Here is a 23,914-nt window from a genome sequence, read left to right on the forward strand (position 1 = left end):
CAGGGAAAGTATTTATTTTAAAGTGAAGGTCCATGAAATGTCGCAGTCTCAGTCTCTTTGATTTGGGAGAAAAAGGAATTCAGAATCTGTGCTCCAATAAAGCTGTCCTCCGTCATGTCCATGATACCTGTAACTGCTGTACACAGCTGAACCTACTGCCAACTAACAATGTACTACAGATGCGAGCCAAAGATGAGAGAAATAAAAATATGAGAGAAATAATTAGGAATACTCCCAACAGTAAGGGTCACAAATTACTGTGTAATGTACTCTGAATTAGAACGGAAATGAGGCATTCAGTAGTCAGTTGGGGCCCAAGCAGTAAACTTCTGTGAACCCAATTTATAATTCCCTGATTACTGTATACATACATAACTATTTAATATATGTAACAGTACCTTGCCAACAGAAGAGTTATGATGAACATCGTGAACAGAGCAAACACAACCTACATAATTTATCACTCTTTAGCATTATCAAAGGATATTCATTTCATTCTTAATCATATAGTAACAAGTTATAGTTTCCATTCATAATGGCACAAAACAATTTGCATCTTTCCCAGTCTCCCAGTGGTGTCACATGTATGCACACATACATGCACACATGTGCAAATACACATTCAAATACACAAATATTCTGTCAGAAGAAGCTGTTTAATGAAGACACTCTAAATTTGTGTGAACAATGTTCCTCCTCATCAGTATGACTGCAGGAAACTTTTGATCTCAGCAGAGGTTCATTTCCACATTTTTATTCGCTTGCATTTCCTGTCTGAGCTCAGCAGGTATTGGCATCTGTTTTTCTCCATTTTTGCTTTTTTTTGTAGGACTGAAAGGCAATTACATCAGATGCCTGCTGTAAAGAGCCTGACCATTATTTTTTGGGTTACTGAGGGCTGTGCAGGGACGTTTCAATTTTTTTAAAAAAACCTTTTTTTTTCCTATTTGAAACCTTTCTATTTTCTTAAAATCACTTTTTTTTATCAGGTTTTAACTTTTCTTTGCTATACAGAGAAGCATCTATTAAATGAAAGGGTATTTGGGCCAGTTTGGATTTAGATTTGAGCAACAAACCTTCCTGTCCTGGCAGGGTTCTTTGCCATAGCAGCCTGTCATGGGTCCAACAGTTCCACTCTTCACATCTGCCGTACTGATCAAGACTCGCAGCCTGTCTGCCTGTTTGCCAATGGGCTTCTTTAATGACCAACAAACGCAACAGGAATCCGCTGCCATCACTTCTGCTTAGGCAAGGCTTGTGTCCAATGTTTTAAAGTGTATTCTTTCATGTATCACAGGGCTTTTTTAGCACTCCATATGTGAAGGAAAAATAAAGCAGAACACACCACCATATGCAAAAGCAAAATGTTGCCTGTGTAATTACTGTTCTACTGATCCTATTTCTTTCTGAATTGTAGGACTATACTGACACGTCAGGTCTAGCTGTGCTTGGCTGACATTAAAAAATCATGCCTGGCTTTAGTGTCACGACACCATCTGATCAGTCTCCAATAACCTCTCAGTCTGGTGTTGTGTCTGGTCTCCAGGGCCCGGATTTGGACACAACAAGGTAGCTCTTTCGTGAGCCCTCCGGCACCTACTACAAGAACAGTCCAAAAAAAGTGCCACACATCCTCAAAGGAAGACCTTACAAAGGTCTCCATCAACCTAGCACTGATAAACAGTGAGAACCACTCAGTCCAAACCAAAAACACTATGTTTAGTACAGATCTCTGAACACAGCATGCCTCCCCATGAGGCAGATGCTAAAATCTCCAGATCTGAAAATGAAGTCTATTCCTAGTTTCCACCCATTGTCATTCTCAAGTTAGACAGCACCCAAGAACATTACTTTTAGTTTTATGGACAAATATTCAGTCACATTCTGCAACCCAGAGGTTCTTCCACAAATGAGCAAATATTTCATGCACACTGTCTGCAGATGTTCTGTGGATGTTACTTTATAACATCTCTTGGAATCCCAGAAGAGAAGCGTGGTAAAAGTGGGGCATTCCTCCACACAAACATCACTCTAGGAATCACTAGCTCTGAATTACATATTTATAATTTGTTGGAACTGCACTTGATTCAAGTGACTCTGTCATTCACAAAAATGTGTTCAGTTAATATTTTTAAATAACGCTTTTTCAGTTACCGGGAAAATGTGAAACTAGCAATTTTGTATTAGTTTACTTTGCTTTTGTTCTTTTTTTAGTTGAGGAGACAGTTTCACCCCTTTGGTAAGTGGTCAGTATAAGCACTGTGTGTTAGAACTTTAGGAATCAAGCATAATGTGTGCAGGGAAGACTGCTCCCGCAGGGAACATGCTCCATCATTCCAATGACAGCTTCACCTCCACCTTGTGACTGACAGACCATGACAGCTCCCCCTCCACCTTATGATTGACAGACAGTGACAGCTCCACCTCCACATCACTATATTATTGACAGATATGGACAAGCTTTGCCCAAGCATCCAGACTGACATGCAGAAGGGTGTTCCACTATTTCTGTCCCTGGGGACATAAGTAAACAGTTTTATTTAAACTGTTGCTCTCGCTCAGTGTATATACAGGATCTAAATCAGTGCATGTAATAGCCTTTAAGCCAACACAAAGAGACAATGACAAGACAGTCTTGTGGTAAAAATAAACCACAAATGAGTTGACACATCCCTGCACACTGATATGGAAGCATCTTGTCTGGGAAGACAGTATGTGCCATACACTCTATCAAAGTGGTGCATATTGAATTGTGGAGTCTCACGGTAATTTAGCAGTAAATGAAATTCACACACATTTTGATGACAGTCTGTGTATCAGGACTGGCAAACCATGCAGTATTGCAAGTGTGTGGACACAAATCTCTGCTTCTCCAGGGTGTGATACACTGCTTAAATCAAGATGGCACACCATGATCTGTCAGTCTGGATAATTTCACGCACTGTAAGTTACATTGCATTACATGATTTACTTACTGGCAAACACCCTTATTCAGAATGACTGTCAATGCCTGTGTTTTTATACCTTACATACACTGTCAAGCAGGGGCTGATACGATACATCTTTCGATTTTCATTCTTACCCAGATGCTCCGAATTGATCAGTTGAGGTAAAGCATGCAGCTCGACTATACAGCAGGCAGTGTCCTGGGCCAAACCTGAGCCCACAATGGTCAGATCCAGAGTCTGGGGCCCAGCATTGTACTCTGCCCTGCTTCCTAGCAGAAACACCTGGGCTAAAGCTTGTCATTGTTTGCCAGAGGGCGACAAATGGACAGAAATGACTGCAGAACCTCAGCAGTGACTGTCAGTCATATGGAACTGTAGGCAAGGTCTCTCTCACACCACATCAAGTGCTGGAGCTCTGACAAATGTGACAGCTTCCCTGGGAGCAGACCCACGTCCCTTTATATCAGAATATCTAGACCGTGACACATTTTTCTAAAATAGATACTTTAAATATTCAATCAACAAATAAATAAACAACCCTCCCCCTCCTCCCCTGGCAATAGTTTTTCTTTTTTTAGTCATTCACAGTATGCCACCATATGTAGTAAAAGATATCATACTTTGATGTTATGTCCAGAAAACACAGTTCTGTGGCTAATTTGTTTAATGAAATTAAAACACTATAAAGTGTTATACCTCACTGAAAAACTCAAAATTACCTAAATATGTTATTATCTTCAATGCCATTAATGTTGTATTTTAAATGATGCTCATTCCACAGCAAAACATATCTAATTTCTTAAGTTTCTCCTTTTTGGTTTTAATGCCAAATTATGAATGGAAATGCCCTTTGGTATATCTTTCTGGGTAATTCTGTATCCTAATCAGTCAACATTTCTTGCAAGACAAATCCTCAAGCGGATATGTTTGGGGTTTTGCCTGAAACCAGTTTGACAGATTATCCTCTAAAAGGCGAATAACAATTTCCAAATGAGGGGAATTCACAATCACTAAAGACAACCTGTTTACAGTGTCTGCCTTAATGAAGTGTCCACCATAACACCTAGATAGATAGATACATAGATAGATATGTAACTACCAAAATAAATGAAACGTGGTATCTCAATAGAGCATTGGGCCACCACCAGAACAATTTCAATGCATCATGGCATACATGCTACACATGTCTGGAGCTCAACTGGAGGGGTATGACATCATCGATCATTTGTGGTTTTGGTGTGGATGTGGATGGTGTGGATGTGAGAAGAATATGTGACACATGGGCTTCAGGCCTTTGGTTTTCTCAATAGCCCATAGCGCACATCATTTCGAGAAGACTTTTGAAATTCAGTGCTTTAACATAACATAGGCCAGTGCTCTCCAGAAATTAAGCCAAAGACGACCTTAAGTCTCTTAAGTGATTCCTCTTCACCACCATATCTTTCCTTTTTATTTTATAAACTTTACTCTACAAATTTTATAAATCCATCAGCCCTTTTACTCATAACCTTCACGGACATTGACATTCACAGACATAGACATTATCACAGTGGAACAAATCTAGCCTTATTTCATCTTTCATGAATCATAAACACTGCCCTTCTGTCGCTCAATGAGTGCTGAAATTAGTAACAATAAATCAGTGTTGAGCTTAATGCATGTACTTGAATTAATGACACAGAAATTGTACACTGTTGCGCTGAAAGTGCCCAACTCTAGAAAAAGTAAACAAGTAGAATTTGAAAATTATCACACATTCAAAGCCTCTAATGGTTAATTATCTCCATGGTCAGCTATTTATGCATGGTAGCAGACTATCAATGTTCTTGTATACATATTGTTTGTACAAACACTTCATGTGTGTAACTAAGTTGTAATTGAATATCGTTTAATGTCCTCCTTTTGCTTTACTTATCGTCCCTTGGTGGGCCTCTGCTGATCATGTGATTTGGTTAGCTGTTTCAGTCCATTTTTTTGTGTACTGCCTCCACAGCTTTTTAATGACTGTTAATGGGAAGATGGCCATATCTGTCTGATTTACAGACTATAGACTTGAATATGCCTTCAAGGGTGCCTAGGCCAGTGAACAAACACCCACTGTTTTTTTCTGTCTCTTTTCTCCTTATCGCCTTCCCTTTACCTCCTCTTCCCTCTTACCCCTTTGCCCCCTGGACACCCAGTTCCAGCCAAAACATAATCTCCCTCTAAATTTCTGACATTGCAGAAACATTGCTGCAATGTTGCTTCAGTGTCACAGTAATGTTACAGGATCTGCAAGCAGTAAAAAGGGCTGCTTAATTTGAAAAAAGCCTTGGTGGCATTATAGGGCTAAATCTCCTGGAAAAAAGCATACTGAGCGAGGCAGCAAAGCCAGAGCCTTTCCTATGGACTAGTCATAATGCCAAAAGCATTTCGTATCAGAACGATTAAGGGATAAAAGACCTTCCAGTCAAGTGATGCAATAATCCTGCCCGATCTGGCCTACATATTAACCATTTGTGAATCTGAGCCAGATATTGTATTTCATTTATTGTTTTATTCATTGCTGCTGTTGACCTCATCTCCCTATTGTAGTGATTTCCCACTTCTTACAATTGGTGAACACATCGTTGTAGGCAAGCACTATTGCAAATCTAGTGTTCCATTAAAGTGATGGTTCTTAGGGGTCAGCAATAGTCTTCCAGTGTTTCATTAAAGTGATGGCTCTCAAGGTCAGAAATAGTCCACACTATTGTTTTTATAGTCTGCAGAACTCAGTGGAATGTTTCAAAAATGTTTCAACTGAGAGCAGGATTCCAGTTCATATCAACACATACAACAAAGAAAATGTAACTGTTTGAACAAATTCACCTTGGCAGAGGTAATGCAGAATCTTAACAAGAAGGAAGGAAGATATTTGAATAGAAGTGTTGTGATCTCACATTGTTTTATGCCTTGCAAGATGCTACAGCAAGACAGGAAAACTAAGACAGAATGATAATGGAAAAATACCACACAATTCCTTAACCCATTGACAATAAAAAGCAGAGCCAAAGTGTTGAATTTATGAGGTAAAATTACATAATGCATTATGTGACATGGGTGGCAGCGTAGCATAGTGGTTAAGGAGCAGGACTTGTACACGAAACGTTGCCGCTTCGATTCCCTACTAGGGCATTGCTGCTGTACCCTTGGGCAAGGTACTTAACCCACATCTGCCTCGGTAAATATCCAGCTGTATAAATGGATAGCATTGTAAAAAAAAAAAAGTGTAATGATGTGGGGCCGTCTGGATAAGAGTGTCTGCTAAATGCCAATAATGTAATGTAATGTGAGCACAGGATAGATCACATAAATCATTGATGTCAACTCCTAATATAGGCAGACACCACCATTATTTACGGAAGCAGTAAAAGGGAAAATAAAAAGGATACATAGACAATTCTCTAGTGCAGTGTTTCCCAAACCTCTCCTGGAGGACCCCTTGTCCTGCATGTTTTAGATCTCTCCCTGCTCCAACACAGCTGATTCAAATGATCAACTCGTTATGAACTCCTGAAGCTGCTTAATAACAAACTGATCATTTAAGTCAGCTGTGTTGGAGCAGGGAGAGATCTAAAACATGCAGGACAAGGGGTCCTCCAGGAGAGGTTTGGGAAACGCTGCTCTAGTGAATTCCAGCCCTCTCACCTCACAGTGCATTCAATCAGAGGATAGGCATATCAGCTCCCCATACTGGAACATAAAGTGTGCAGACATAACCAGAGAATTAAACTCATTTTAATCTACAATATACCACCAGATCAAGTTTAGTCTTCCCAAGCAAAGCTTCCAAAGCTACACGAAGAAGTACTGTACTGTTGACACTAGTTTCAATGACAACTGTGCTTTGATTTCAAATCAAACTGTGCTCTACAGCTACTGCTTACTTTATGAATCCCTTTTACATTACAAATGATAGGAAATTAGATACTTCTGCCATCTTCTCCCTCATTTTTCTTGCACACAGACTATAGGGATTAAATTTAAGTTTCTCTTCATGTCTTGGAACTACTCTTATTGCCCTACTCTGTATTTATCTGGAGCTGGTATCCAGATGATAATAACAACAACAACAACAATAATAATAGCTATTATTATTATTATTATTATTAGTAGTATTGTTGTTGTTGTTGTTTTGATGTTTTGTTGTTGTTGTTGTTATATTCTTGATATTATGAATGAAGATGAACAAATAAAATATAAAGACAATATATGTAGCTATTTTGGGTAAAATGCTCGCTCAGGGTTGGATGTTCCTTACATGGTAGTCACAGAAGCAATCATTCTGAATTTATTTGTGGCCACAATTGTGATTAATTGACATGTAGGTTGCAAGACACATGGCCAGTGGAATACTACTGTGCATGTATACACACATGCATGTAACTTTAACAAAAACACCAGTTTTGAATAGGTGACTTTCACAAGATATACAATTCTGGAATCTTCCATGGACCCACTGGCCACCTGTCGCAGAGTACTGCTGTTCTAGTTTATGTTTGACAGAGTCACATCTGTCTTGGAGGCACAGAGAGACACACTTTGTCTGAGAGACAGAGGCATACCAAGCTAGGAGAAACAGAGATGGGTTCAGATGCCCTGTGCTTGCTGGAACAAACTAAATACAGGAATGTAGAACAGAAATTGCACTGATTTGCTCTTAGCTCTAGCACTGTCTGATAGTGGGCCAGGAAGATTTTAGAATACATTACACTATATGGACTCTGAAAAAAACTCCCACAACAAAACAGAGAGCAGAAAATGAGAGGAGTGAGTGGTGCTCTACTCAGCATACAGTCGACAGCATAATATGTGTACATAATATGTATGCTAATTTATTAACAACAGGACTTTATTATAATAACACCAGGAAGTTAATTAGCTCAAATAACAAAAGACAACAGGACTTCATCAGCAATGCTGACTTCTATACTGTTTCTCAGAACGCTTCTTCAGGGGGGTATTAGTCACTCATTCCCCGGTGCAAAATCTTCAAAGCATTTCTGTTATGTTGCAGTGTTGCACATATTGCCAAAATTATAACACTAACATCAGAAGTTTATTTGCTGTATTCTACCAGTTAACATTATGTTCTAGGAAACCTGGCAATTATTAACATTTTTTTACTGCACCTGATGCTTGTCTTATATCTTTTTAACCTAGAAATAGAGATAGGTTTGCAGGAACACAAACACACCAGCTGTCCTTACCTCAATGCCAGAGACAGGCATCATCATTTTGGGTGTGAAAGGAAAGAAATGTTCAGTTGCCATCCCTCTGAGGTGGAAGCACACTTAACCATGTGACAGGAAAATACAACCTGCCCAATATCACTGCAGCACACCCGGAGGTGTTACGGAGGCAGCAGCAGAGCACTCTAATGGCTAAGAACATGCTTTAAAGCACGCTTTGAAAGTGTTCTCCTGCTTCTGCAAAGGCTCCGATTTAGCTGTTATGATTCTGAGTTATGCTTTGACTCCTTTTCTTGCACTCTGGGTGGGGGTCAGAGGAACTGCCAGGTCAACTTTTCATTTACCAGAAATGCCAGCAATCCAATGGACTAAAGTTAATCGGCTGTGCTTACAGCTGCACTGGAGACAAGTACAGGAAGTAATAGGCAATATAAAAACATGTGCTTCTAATGTGCGCAGTTCACAAAATCCATGTTACCATAAGTTCTGCAATATTAGAATAATTTTAATTACTAATTAGCAAAAAATGAAAACCAGTGGAATAGGACACAATGCTTCTGCTTCTAAACAGATCGGTGATCATTTCAGTAAAAGAGAGGCACACTTAGGTAAGTCAGACATCTTGATTAATACTCAAAAGGAACTGTCACGTAAAGACAAGTCTGTTCTTCTGAAGAAAGAAAAAAGATGACATGCTGTGAGGAGCAGTGAGCTGCAGCCAATGTTCCATACATCTGTCTGTTCTGAAATAACTGTCATCGGAGGAGAGCATAATAATCCCAATTGCTGCACTGAATGAGAACCATCTTCATGAGCTGCTGGAATAACATTTTGATCATGAACAAAGAGATCATGGTAATTAAGTAACAGAAAGAGCAACTGTCAGATGACAAGCATCAGTTCAGGATGATAGGCAAAGCAACATATAATTAGCAGATGATGAAACCAATTGATCATGCTCTTTCTCAGGGGTTTTCAGTTCCGGTCATTATCGTCTAAAACAGAATATGGACTATCAAAATATGGTCTAACGACTACTCTAATTTTTAATTTTAATCTTGAGTTACAGAGTTGAACTAATGTGGCTACATTAAATTCTGTTTATTAACTTAAATTGACTGTGAGGAATTAAAAGAGCCACACACATTTGGGGGGAACTTGTCTTTCAGTTTTGTGTGTTAAATGCAAGGTGAAGAGCTGGAGTTCATTTTGAACTGCCAAGATTTTGTAAATTACTGACATGTAACAAAAGAGCTTGTACTCTTTAACAAATGCAGCCCCTTGTTCAGGTCCTTTATCTGAGAGTGTACTATTGACCATCAGACAGACATAGGTCTTTCTGTGCATAAGCCCATTAAGAAGATGGATCAGTCCCTGTTACCTCCCCAGCCTTGTTAGGGTGAGAAATGGCACTGTGGGCACGGCAGACATACCTCCCCCTTTTTATCGGTGCGGTAATAATGGAGCACAGTCTATTCTGCCAGTTCAGTGTCTCTTTAGGAGGCTAACCTCCAGGGCCTGTGCTCTGCAGCACCATTAGCAACTCTGGCAGTTGGCTGTGGAGCTCATGGAGCAGTATATCTGCAGTGTGTATTTTCAGCAGTTTGAAGTCCCACCAGAGAGAACGACCATATGGTGCACAAAGCCCATAAAGAGCAAGAGGTGCCGTTTGTTTCCCAGCCATTGTTTTTCCAAATGCGCAATTCTAAATGCCAGAAATCCAAAATAAAACACTGCCACATAAAACCTTTTGCATGATGTGGGAAGAACATCAGAAATAGAAACAGAAGGGAACATTATAATGGATAAAACTCTTGCACAAGGGGAGATGGGAAATGAGCAGAACATCCGTCATTTACTAAACTGAGTGAAACCAAGAATAGCTTGCATGTTATTTCTGACAATGATAGCCTTAAGGAAAATTTACAAAATCTTTTTTTTGTCATGAAAGTAAGTTATCCTATAAATGGACACACATTATCTTGCAATCAGGTCTCTCTGTGGATATAAAACATTCATGAATTTAAAATCCCACTTTCGCTTCTACCAGAAACTACTGAATTACTTTAAAATGGTGAAAAGGACACTGTAAGAGGACAGTTACCTGCAAAACACTCTGGGAGGGCCTCTAAGGGCTTTGGGTAGATGCGATATCATATCTTCACATCTGCTCGTGAATTTGGTGACAGATTATGGAGCTGGTGGTCATGATGATGATGATGCTGATGATGATGATGGGGGAGAAGACACACATGGGAGGCCATCTCTTTGCAGGTTTTCAGGATGAAGACACTGGAGATGCACAGGGCACATTTTATGAAAACCAATAACATGATACATGGATGACAGTTCAAAGCATCTTACTGGTGGCAACGTGTCTAATTGTCCCTTAACATCTGAGCATAAAGGAAAAGGTTGGGAAATGGACTGAGACTCATCAGGTCAGCTAAAGGTGCAAGTACTGCCCTTGCAGACAGGTTGCCAAGTCTTTCTATCAGCAGAACTGTGGCATGGACATCTGCTTCCCAGCCCAGCTCTGTCAAAAGCAACTGGAAATCTCTGGGGCTGTGGCCCTCCAGTATCAGAGCTGAATAGCCCCAGTCTGGAGGACACATTTGTCTAGTGGTGTTTTAATATGCTACTACCTCCCTGTAGTGTGATGAGGAGGGGATCATCATGCACCAGCTCTCCTAAACACAGCCTTTATAAAAATAAATATGACATCCACAATCAAAGGCATCTATTTTTATGGTTCAATATGTACCATATAACAAGTGCTACTGCTACTTTAATGGGATGTTCTTTCATGGGCATTCTATAATGAATCGATACAATTACATATCTAAAAGAAGTCCCAATAACTATAGTTGTAATGTGATAAATACTGTTGCCCCCACATCTCCTGCCTTGACAGAGCGGCCAGGTATGCTTTACAAACAGGAGCTGTTTTATCCACGGAGCTGAGTGAGTGGGATACAAGTGACAGCACTGAGCGAGATGCAGGCGGGGCGGGGTCCCTCAGACCCACAGGGTGTCGGTATTGAAAAGCAAAAGCAAAATGCAGAATACAGTAAATCCACCAGTGATTCCAGGAACAAAGTGGCATTTTGTTGATATAGTACATATCAATTGTCGGTAGTCTCTACCTGGATGTGCGGAGAGAGCAAGGTGAGCCGCTTGTCTTTACTGACCTGCCGACCAGCAGGAACTCCCCCACCAGGTTCTGCCGCCGCATGGCCATGAGGATGCCGCGCACAGTCATGCCCTCGCAGAAGCAGGCCACCACGCGGGCCTTGGGCAGGTGGCTCCGCAGTTTCCCCAGGAGCCTGTCGAAGCTCTGCTCCCCCGCGTTGCTGTAGATTTTGTCTGAGTGGGCGATGCAGATCCCCTCCTTGCCAGCCATATCCTTGAAGGCCTCCATCCCGCTCTCTCCGTAGTTCCCTGTGGACATGGTGACAAACGATAGGTGATCAATAGAACAGGCAGATGATCAGCGGGAGGGGATGTGAAGTGAACAGGTCATCAGTGGTCAGTGGTCAGGGTCATAAGGCACTGCAAAGCAGAACCTGAGATTTCTAAAATCATTACACAACATCAAAATAGATAATAGTAACAATCAGATGATAGTAGTAATAACAGTAACAGAGTATAGCCTAGTTTGGTTTACTTATTGTGGAACAAGAAACTGTACAGTAAAGTAAAATAGAAGAAACATACTGCAGAAATCTGTTTAATACAGATGTTTCTGGCTCTCATTTAGAACATTAAAGATGTACCAGTGATTAATTAAATTCACACTGAAAACATGTAGACACACAAAGCACACGAACATATACTGACACACACTCAACGCCTGCATACACCCATATCCCCACAGCCTTGCACACATAGACACACACACACACACACACACACACACACACACACACACACATGCGTGCCTTGGTTCTGAGCCAAATTAAAACACCAGACTCTGTAGTGTCCCCATTATATGAAATATCAGGGGTAGACTCCCCCCCATTTACATAAAATCCAGGTGACCTAGTTTCTGTGGAGAATTTATTCTAATTCAGGGGCTGAGAGTAACATTTAAAAAATGAATCTTTTCTGTATTTTTCTGAATTATTAAAAGGACACACAGTATGATTTCAAAGTATGACCTCTCCACAAGTACACGTAACTATACACACAGGTATACATTATCTTGAATTACACATAAAATGTTCAAAGATTTAGTTCTCATCATGTTCTGTAAATTTTTCTCAAAAGCAGCACTTTCCCATTTATTCCAAGGCAGCAAAGTTGTAACCGTTCAATAAGAAGACACTCAAGCTTGAGGATAAGTGACTCTGTGCTTCAACCCAAATATGAATCCTTGTCTAGACAAAATGATATTAAGAAATGTGTATTTGGGGGAGGGGGAAAAGAAAAATAGACACAGTTTCATAACTCCTTACATGATTCACATGGGTATCACATTTAGATTAATGAGACAGAATGGGAGGGAAGGGTTATTGCACCCAAACACACAGTTGCACATGTAATCTCTTCATCCTCTGAAGTACAGGAACTAAAGGGAACCCATCCAACACAATGAAGCATCCATCATGGAGATAGCTCATGGCTGGCTAAAAATAACCCCAGCTACACCGCTAATGATTGTCTGCAATAGGTCATTATTCACACAGTCAGTGGTGGAGTCCTGGCTAGTTTATGCATAAGTAAACATAGTCTACCCACTTATGAACTGAACAAAAAAAAAACATGATTCACAAGATTTCCTACGTTAATCGGAAAAATGTATTTGAAGAACTGGACGTAAATCTTCACTTTTTCTTTTTTTTTTTTCAAAAAATGGAGGCTGACTTCATTCACCAATTCACCAATGCATAGATCTGAATTCACAAAGACCAACAACAATATTAAAAAGTTAAGTTAAATTAAGTGTTATATTCTTTCTATTTAGAAGACTTTTTTATTTACACCAATACATAAATATGGGTACATGCACTAAGAAGAGCACTTCTACCAATTGAATTTTTACAATGAAGTTTAAGCTATGCCTCTGCCAAAGCAAGCAGTCATTGACAAAAACACATTACTATACTACAATATAACCATAGAGCAGATATTGTCAATCCAAGTCCTTGTGGCCCACAGTGACTACAGGCTCTCATTCTAGTCAGGTACATGATGACCTGATTTACATAATCACTGTCTTGATTGAACCAGCTTCACTTGGCTCCATACTGGTTCAAAGAGAGCTGGAAAACCTGCAGGATAGCAGCTTTCAGAAAAAGCCATTCATTTTTTTTACCCTTAAATGTGGTTTATTGTCATTTATCTTCAGTAAATGGTGTGGATTACCCAGATTGCACTGCAAGACCCAGACATGGCAGCATGCCCTAATCGCCAATGCTCCACATACAGTGGTGACAAAGGTACAAAGGGACAGAGGGATCACCTGGGATTCTATGTGCCTAGAGGAGAAAGAACAGCGCCCCTCCAAGAGATGTACAGTGGTTCTACTCATCAGCCTCCATTGCATAACGAGTCCCTTGGGGTCACAGTGCTGTGCAATATCGGAGAGCCGCCCGCTGATTCCATCTAGATGTATTTTGTATTATGGAGTATTTCAGCACTTCATTGTACCACATTAAGCACTGTACTTAAAACTAGCAGTCTTTATTATTGCATTTCTATTATTATGGAAATTGATCACACTCTGCCATAATGGACTGCATTCTGTACAAGAACACTGCATTTTGATAGCATTGCATTTCATATAGGAGCAATCTTTGGTGCCATTTTGAGTACTGCATTCAGTACTGGTGCATTTTAGCATTACATTCAATACCGGTAACTTCTACGACTCAAAACAGAACTTTAACATTTCAAATGTATGAGGACCAGAACAAGATGTATGTAGGTTGTTGGGGGGGGGGGGGGGGTGTTTCTGTGTTTCTGTGTATGTGTGTATTTGGGGAGATTGCCAAATATATGCATCGTGGAGCAATCAGATTTTCATTATGGGAAAAAAAAATTCTGTATTTGTATTTACACATGTATAGTACGTAGGCTGGACAATGTCATCAGCAGAGAAGGCTGGTTGATGGAGACTGCACTGACTTTGTGCAAAGTTTTCTTCACAGTGTGATTTCCATCAACAGCTCTGTGTTCATCAGCTGTAGCTGGCTTTTCAGAAACTGAAAAGCCAGCCATTACTTTCCCTGGGCTTTTCTGTGCTCTGAGTCCATTCCTGAGAGAAAGTGATTTTTTTTAGCTCAACAAAGCTGTTGTTATATGAAGAAATTTACTCTCAATACTGTAGAGGCCTCAATCAATATCAGGCAAAATACTAGAAAACAGCATTGTTGTCTTGTGGCCATTACCTTAGACCCAAATACAAATATTATGCATTAAACTGCAATGTTGGATGACTATTTCAGCAACACATAATGAAATCACTGCTTCCCTGTGACATTAAGTGACTTCACTGTCTCCTCTCTTATGACAAAAAAATATTTGTTAATATTTGGTATCATCACATGAGTGACAAATTATTACAAATATCAACAAATAAATATTTAAAACAATTATGGCTAATATTTTTATTTTATAAAATAATGATGGTACTACCTGCAGTAGCTGTTGTAACTAACATATTTCATAGAGAAAAATGGGAATGCAGCTTGTCCTTCATGTGACAGCAGTGTTCACTCATAATCAATGGCCTGTTTGGTAAAATGACTTCTGAGAAAACAGCCACTTTCTCCATCAACTGCCCACTTCTCCGGGGGCGTGCTTCTGCCACCGGCAGCACAGGAGTCCTTTCAAATCACACGCTTTTAATCAAAGATGCCACTGGTGGGCGTGCGGTTGGGTAATGTGACCGTTCCCTGTGCAGAAGTGGGTGTCTGCTCGGAGAGCTCTTACTGCTGAAGCACATGTTCAGGCACTCTGCAGAGAGGGGAAAGAAGAGGAATGGAGGTGGAAAAAAGGAGCCACAGGATGTCATCTAACTACAATATAGTAATATACGTATAATTGTAATCTAAAATCTAAGCTCCCTTGAAGTTCTAGACTTAGAGCTCCCAATTTTTACCACAGGAAGAAAAGCTCAACAGCCGTTGAGAGATGTTCAACAGCTGTTGACAGATGTTGATAATGTTTTAATAGAACAATACAATACCCTTGACTAAGTCACACCTCTATGACTCTAAAGCCAAGCAGAAAAACAACCGAACAGAGACCATCAAACCAGCTTGCCAAAAAATGGAATAGTTTCTTAGTATTGCCTGAAGCGTTCTCTCTGGCAGAAGTCATTTAATCTACAATCATGTCCTCTCATCTCCCCAATTGTCTTATTTTGACAGGTTAAGTCAGGAAAAATATACACTTTAATACCAGATGTACAAGAACTGAAGAGATGAGAGGTGATCTCTTCCTCATTTCTATGCCCACACCAGGGCCTGTCATGTCTCCTAAAGATACTGTTTATCTTTTAACTTCTATTGAGCCAAACAAACTTGAGACACAGTAACACTGTTGATATTGTTAACATTATTATTAACAATAGTGTTAATAAAACTTTATTGTCAGGCCACTTCCCTAAATCTCTGAAATTAGCTGGAATCAAACCTGTTTTGTGGAAACCAAATGCAGACCTTAAGAATCTGAGGAACTATAGGCTAATATCAAATCTTCCTTTCCTATCAAATGGAAAAAGTCATTAGTCAATAGACTACACCTTCCTAAACTCAAACAATATCTTTGAGATCTTTCAGTCAAGTCATAGCACAGAGACTCCTGTTCATTTTTCCTGCTGTTTTTTCCAATGCAATTTTCTTCTATTGACAGATATCTTCATGAGGTGAAAACTGAAGTAAAGAAAAACAGAGACCACAAATTGAAAATGGAAAATGGAAAAAAATCATCAGTCTTGGAGTGATAGACACAAGCTGGTATTACATAGAATAACATTCAAGGAAAATCGACATGGTCTGCCTCTGGTCACACCCATCAACCTGGTCGCCAGGAAAATCAATACGATTCAATCACACAAGCACTCAGTCACCCCCTGCTTTCCTGGATACACAGCCAATGAGGACTGAGAGAAAGGGAAGAATGGCATAGCTGACCTCCTGGTCATTTAAAGATTTCAGGCAGAAGCAGACTGAAACACTCCACAGTTGACGGGCCACAGAGAGCAGCCCTTCGTAATGAAGCAGAGCTGGGGTAAAGATTAATAATAACGGATGAGAGCGCAGTAGTGACTTATTCAGGGGTGTTAGACTCAGTCTCAAGGGGTTTTTACATTTGCAACTGTTTGTCACAGCCAATTCCTTTGGGTTAAATGGTCCAATTAGTTAATTAGCCATTCAAACATGATAGCCAGGGGTCAGCTACAATCATAACATGTAATTTACAATCACAATAAATGTAAAAATATCAACCTAGGTTAATAATTGGACTAATTATGTGATTAAGAGCAGATGTGGTGGCAAAACCAGCACAAAGATATATCCCTTCAGAAGCTGACTCTGACTCTGCTGCTCTGATGACGACAATCCTGTATGTTGTAATCCATCGCCATGCAAAGTCTGCCTGTTTTTTATATCGGAACTTCAAGGTCACCCTGTGCTGTGGTCTGGAAAGATTACACCATTTGTTTGGTTGGAAGGACCAAGCAATCAGTTAACTACAAGTTGCATAAAGCAACTGCAGGTTCACATAATAAAACATACAGCTTGATGGGGACATTTGCCAATGTGAATACAACATTGAAAAAATTGACGATACGATATAACCAATCCTGTCTGTCTGTTTTTTGGATCGGAACTTCAAGGTCACCCTGCGCTGTGGTCTGCAAAGATTACACTACGTGTTTGGGTCGAAAGACCAAGCAATCAGTCAACCTTATCAGCTGTCAGTGAGCTGTGTAAAGGACACATCCAAGAAAAGAGCAGAGTAGTGCTCTCTGCTGTATGGAGTTAAAGGTTAACTGGCAAATCCTCTGGGAACCTCTGAGACTCTTTCTACACTCAATGGATGGCTCTGAGTCTTGATCTTAAAAGAGAACCTGTAAAACTATATTTGCCATAACTGCAAGGTTCAAGTTTTTAATCTAAACCTTCATTTGCAACTCACTCGCAATGTGCCTGGATCCCAACCCACAATTTGAGAAACGCTGGAGTAAAATATGTACACTTTCTTCAGCAAGACTGTCTGCCAAACAAAAACGTAGATATATAAATGCTTCGTCTACAAGATCAACTAATAGCTCTGGATAAGCACAGCAACAAGCCCAAAACATAAACCCTCAGCATGACTCACATAAACCCAGCAGCACGCAGGATTACACAACATCATAAAACTGATGAAAAAGGAATCATCAGGACAGTTCCCCATGCCTCACTTTGGACCTGAAATGTGCACTTGGCTTCAGGCCAGACAGCGTTATGGCCCATCCCTCAAGAAGGATTTTGTCCCTCATTACATGCAATGAGACAGATTGTTATTCAGAATCAGTCTACAAAATCAAGTTCAATACACTTGTTCTGGATGGTCCGAATCATTAAAGAGAGTGGTGATGTGGGTAATCTCACAGCCAGACGTGAATGGAAAGCGACCTATTTTTCCCAAGCGTCTACAAATATGTTGTTCCATCAACAGCGAACATACAAGCAACTCCTTTGATTTGGATGGTGTCCACTATCCAAGCAAGGTCTCCAAGCAATGATTCTGTCAGTTTTAATACTATATTTATACAAGTCACAAAACTGTCTGACCTGTAAGTAAGTTTAATATCCTTTGAAATTACTGCCATCATGTTCAACAGTGACTACTGTTTTAATCAGCGAGAGAAATGTTAACATCAGCAATGGGCGAGATATTGTTATCTGGAAAGCTATTCTGCTTGTTTTTTAAGGTAGGCAACAATAATTTCACTATGTCCAACCATGATGTATAGTGTACAAGTTGCATAAAGCAACTGCAAGCTCACATAATAAAACACACAGTTTGATGGGGGCATTTGCGAGTGTGAATACAACATTGAAAAAATTGACAATACGATCTAACCAATCCGAAGAAAATATCACCAAAGTGCATACATTGGACATTATGACCACTCATAGGTAAACTGAATAACGTTGATCATCTCCATACAAGGGCACATGTCAAGGTCTGGGTAGATTAGATGGCAAGCGAACACGAAATACTTTTTTTATGGAGATAACAAAAATTGGCTTCATACTGGCTGGCATTGGGCTGGGTAGGGTGACCATAGCTGATTAAGCGCATAGTCCAGAGGTTAGTTAGTTGGTTAAAAATAAAAAATAAAAAATGTTGATATCCCTGAGGTTATCTAGTTGCATTTAGCTGGCTAGGTCACAAGCTAGCTGACTGAAAATAAAAAAGGCTAGCTAGTAGCCTAGTAATGGAGTTGGCAAACTAGCCAGTGAGCTGTAATACAACTGTCTGGAGCCATGTCCAGGTGTCCTTATTAGTTGGAACATTACGTAAATGCAAATGTATTTGATTTTATTGCGTGGGTATGTGAAATTGTAACTGAATTCTGTGTGTTTAAATAAGATTAGATGGCAGAGAAATAAATGTTTGTCAAGTCTCAGAGCTCACAGTCATTATGATTCTTGCTGTACAAAACCCTGAAAAGTATCTCTGCTGCCCTGTGCTGTATAGGTATGGGCTATGCCCTGCATGCTCTGTGACTTGGCAGATGGCATATCTGCCATCCTCATAAACATGCTGAAATTAAGCTTTTGCAGACGTTCAACATGGTGAGGCAGACCATTTATAACCACTAATTGAGAGGAGATGGAAGGCAATGGGATAACTGTAAACATTATAGAAACTGGCACACTCAAACACAGATTTCATCAGCTGTGTCCCTGTGGGCTGAGAATGAAAACAGTTAGAAATTTCTCTGGGTCTCAGTCATTAAACACAAGAAACAATTGTGAGAACTCTAGGGATGTCAGCTGCACTCAGCTGGCTCCATTTAAAGAGTAACAGAGAGAAAAAAGATCAAATACTTTTCACCTCTTAAATGTATTATTCATCCCCCTGCCACCTCCGCAGTCAGAAGATTACAATTCAAATTAAACTTGAGAAATGAAGGCGTTTCACACCCTTTAAAGACTTTAGAGGGAAAGGATGGAAAAATGCTGCAACATTAAAATATGTCACCATTATTTCAATCATGTAGCTCGATAGGGTAGCACTGATTTTGTGGTTAAGGCTCTAATTAATAAAGTATTAGTGGCTAATGAACTGGGTAACTGCATCTCATAAGAGGTGCTTACTATCAAGAGCCTGTTCTGTTCTTGTTTTCCTTGTTCAATAAGCCTTATTCATGCATTATATATTTATATATTGAGGATCATTTCACCATCAACTCTAATGGTAATAGTCAATTCACTCTTTCAGGTAAACTGTTAGGGACATGCACCACAGGAAATCATCATCTCATCATTCAATATGGGTTTATGTCCTGGTAATACAACTATCTTCACGTGGTCACATGACAGTAGAATGAACAACCAATCGGGACTTATCAGGAGGCTATTACAAATCCAGCAAGGGCACAAGGGCGCAATGTAAAGTTGCAGGGCTCGCAACCGAAAAGTTTCTAGTTGATCCCCTTCTGGGGCACTGCTGTTGTACCCTTGGGCAAGGTACTTAACCCACAATTGCCTTAACAAATATCCAGCTGTATGAATGGATAAATTTGTAATCTATGGAAGTCACTCTGGATAAAAGCATCTGCTTAATGACAATAATGTAATGTAAATGCATCAGGTCACGTGGAATCTCTTTGAAAGTATTTTTTAAATTATTCATCGATAGCTTAATTTCTACCTGCTGGTACATTCTACCTTATTACTCTTACTCTGATATTTTCTGCCAGTTGTCACAAGCTGCATGGCTTATACCAAGCATTGCTACATAATGATCATATAAAGTACTGCTGAAATGTACAAACCTCACACTGTTTCTCTCACAATTAAAGAGTATGCAATTATGATGATGCAAGGAAGCAACCATTTAAAGAAAAAATAACACTGAAAAATTTGCATTCCCCACAGAACACTACAATGTTCACAAGTGCAACTGAACACTGAAATATTCTTAACCCCAAATGAGCACTCCAAGCCTTTATCCTGATTCTATTCATGTGGGAATATTTTTCCAGCACATATTACTGTTCTATTTATTCACTGGGACTACAGGCTGATATAAATGAGGACCTGATTGAACTACTCTGGCAGTAAACATGATCATTTCCATTTATTGTCTTTGAAGATGCATCACAGAACACATTTTCTTTTTTGTTCTGCTCTGTGCAGCTACAGTACTGTATGACTGTCACCACGGAATCCATGTTTGAGATAACAGCCAAGAGGGAAGGCAGAGTGTTGAATCCCTGAGGAATTCTATCAAGGTCAAACTCTCCCTCGCTGCAGCACAGACATATACCTAAATTGTTAATAGATTTGATCTTTGTATGATTCCCTGGAGGATTTTTCTGATGTCTGTATTGTTTGCTCTTTGAGGGATGCACAGCTCCACCCAGGCATGAGACTGGTATGGCTGTGTATCCATCAGAATCAGCCTAAACATTCTACTAAACATTCCATGTGTTCACAGCGCTGTTGTAACATTGTTATGTGATCACTTTACCTGCACCTTATGAAAATGGTCCAAAGAAATGAACTGTTAGCTGGGACAGATAAGGTAGCTCATTCTGAGCTCTTTGTGTTCAAAGAGACTGTCAGTTCTCGATGGTGTGTTAGATTCATGCTGTGGAATGAAAAGTCCATGACAAGCGGAATAGTGTTGCAATCTGCTATCACTTTACTTTGTCACAAATGTAGTTGCTCAGGTTCTCCAAGAACCATACATTATCTCCATCAATGATTTTAATTTACATTGAAACCTATGGCTGTAATAGTACTGATTGTGCTTGAGTCTGTTTTGGATAGATAATTGCATACACACACATTATCAAACTACACATGTGGTGGAGATGTGGTGAGTGGGGTGCTTTGTCAGGGTCTCTTCTGAATGTAAACAGACTATTGTAAATGAGGAGAAATGTCTTAAATGCATAACCCATGGAGTCTCCTGTTCCAGTCCTTAGCATTGACACCAATTTTACTGTGTGAAGGAAATAAATGACTCATCCAGGTATGCTGAGAAGCAGAAGACTCCTCACACTATGCTGTGAAGCTGCTAGGGTAGTCTGACAAGTAGTTTTACTCATAGCTAGTATTAGACCATCAAAACAGTGTTTTGAAATCGTTAGAAAGCACATGCAGTTATAACAATTAGCACCATGAAGTAACAGTGTAATTGCACAGGTATCAGAGCCATTTGATAATGCTACACTGCTGAAGAATCATCTAAAATGGAGATATTTAGAGATAATTAACACCACAGTCATTGAGCTTTTGTACCATCAATGGAGTTCCAACCCCCTGTGGTCACTGAGAAAAGACCTATATATTTAACCTATTGCTGTAATTAATGAAAGCCTGTAATTAATCAGTTATCTGGGCAGCAATCCAGGCATTAATATAGTCATGCACTCTCTTAAAACTCCTCACTGAAACTTCTGGAGGTAACAAGTATTCTCCCATCTAAAAACAACTTTAAGATGGTTTCTCCTTAAATTCTAGATAGGGTCATTAGTTATTAATTAAAGTCTGTTGAATAAAACAAAATCTTTGACTATGATCTCACTGTTCTGACTGGTCTGAAAGAATGGAAGACCTTTTTGAAAATTCACCCTCAGAAGATATAGACTTTTTTTTTCTTAGCAATAATATTGAAGTCATTGTTTTAATTGTAATGTAATACTGTTATCATCTGCCTGCTCCAGAATACTTATTCTGTAAAATCCCTGCAGATTTAAACCCTTACACTGAGCCTGAGCTGTGTGAGAAACAGAACCAAAGGAGGCACTGCATGCTCTGCAAGCATTAAATATTACTGTATTTTACATATACAGTTGAAAAACGGGTTACACATTATACTATGTAAACTACAATTTGTCTATTTCAATGGGACATCATAACAAATTGTACTTGAGACCAATGTCTACTGTACTATAACTCTATCATTTATATGTAAATAATAGATTTCATGATTGTTCTCAGGACCAACCTCACTTTGTTCAAAGACCCCTGGAAGTCCCTCGACCCCTGGCTGAAAGCCAAAAGACAAGAGTATGTAACGACACTGGTGAATAAAATTGCTTTGCGCCTCTCAGGTGTGTTAAGAAATCAATTCTCTTTGTGGAGAAGAAAGCGATGGAGCCCCGCAGTCTGAATACCACAGCCAGAGCCAAAAGCTCTGCTCACATTTGTGAGAACATCATGTATTATCAATGACTCATGAACAGAAGGCCAGGATTTCAAATCTACTCTCACTCAAAATTACAGTCAATTTTGTTGCTTTGCGCCTGCCCCCCTCCCCTTCTTCCACCAACATATTGGCCCCATTTGATGGAAAGGAAAATATGCATGTTTGAGAGATGATGCAACTAATCCAAAAGACAGAGATCACACACATCATTTCTCACTGCCAAAATTCTTTGCTATAATTAGTGTGCATTCCTGAGAATCATCTCCACACACTGAACAACAGTAGAGGCACAAAAAGGCTTCTTCACATTGATGCAAAGAGAAAGACAGAGGCCCATCTTACCCTCAGTGTGAATGGCTGACACGTAGCTCCAGTTGTATCTTTTGACAATGTCTACCATGGCCCGGGCTTGCTGAGCATCAGATGGCACCACTCTCATGAAATACTTGAACAGGGACTTGTCACTGAGGTCCATGCTGGTGGCTGAGTAAGCAATCTGGGGGATGTTAAAGAGCTGCAGCAGGTTCTGCACTTGTATGGCCACTGAGCTGGACCCAGGTCCAATCAGGCCCACAATGGGCTTCTTTCCACGTACGGGCCCATCGCTGGAGCAGCGTGCCTGGCTGTCAGCCTCCTCGGAGGGGACCAGTGAGTCCCGGATGAACTCAATGCTCTGCTCCAGTGCCACGGCGGAGTGCCAGCAGGAGTCGCGGATCTCGCAGCCCAGCGTGATGTTGGGCAGGATCTTGGGGTCGGCGTTGATGCGGTCCAGGGTGTGCAGCATGGCCTCAACACGCTGGATCCCGTACTGCTCCCGCACTGCCCCGCACTTCCGCTCGTGCACCTTGTCAGCAGGGGGCTGGTGGTGCACCGAGAACAGTGCACCAATGATTATATCCCCGGGGACATGGGCCAGCACCCGCCTCTCATTGGATTGGGCACCAACCAGGAGGCCAAAGTTTGCCATCCATATGTCCTCTTGTGACAAAAAAAGCAAGACCAAAAGCAGGAGGTTCATTTTTAAATGAGGTAAAACTACCCGGCACTCTCTTGTGTTTTCAGAAAAACTCCATTACTGCAGGAAAAATGCCAGAAACATGGTATCTGGGAAAATATCTCAGTCTATTCCACTCTATGAACTGTGAAACTACCATTTGTCTGGAGTTTCCACATGAAGCCCAGGGAGAAAGTGTTGCTATCAACACTGCGTCTTCTTGAAAAGAAGCTTGGGATCGTGCATATCATAGCCTTTCAAAAAGATGAAGAAAGAGACATTAGAGACTATAATTTCCACAGTACTATGTGCATTAAATGTACATTTTCTCAGGTGAATGTCAAATGGCATAGCAGATTTCACTTTGG

The 23,914-nt window shown here is 40.2% G+C and overlaps 1 protein-coding gene across 4 annotated transcripts in view; it reads right to left on the reverse strand.

Moving 5' to 3' along the window:
- The window catches only part of grm5a (glutamate receptor, metabotropic 5a), a 43,997-nt gene that overhangs the window by 17,057 nt on the left and 3,026 nt on the right, over nucleotides 1-23,914 (reverse strand). For all 4 annotated transcript variants that reach the window (XM_036523429.1, XM_036523433.1, XM_036523432.1 and 1 more), the window contains exons 2-3: nucleotides 22,895-23,800; nucleotides 11,353-11,602 (exon numbers count right to left, since the gene is read on the reverse strand). In XM_036523429.1, the coding sequence (XP_036379322.1) occupies nucleotides 11,353-11,602; nucleotides 22,895-23,570 (926 nt within the window). In that variant the 5' untranslated portion in view covers nucleotides 23,571-23,800. The remainder of the gene's footprint in view (nucleotides 1-11,352; nucleotides 11,603-22,894; nucleotides 23,801-23,914) is intronic.

Source organism: Megalops cyprinoides, chromosome 3 (genome assembly GCF_013368585.1).
Source record: "Megalops cyprinoides isolate fMegCyp1 chromosome 3, fMegCyp1.pri, whole genome shotgun sequence".
NCBI classification, from domain to species: Eukaryota; Metazoa; Chordata; class Actinopteri; order Elopiformes; family Megalopidae; genus Megalops; species Megalops cyprinoides.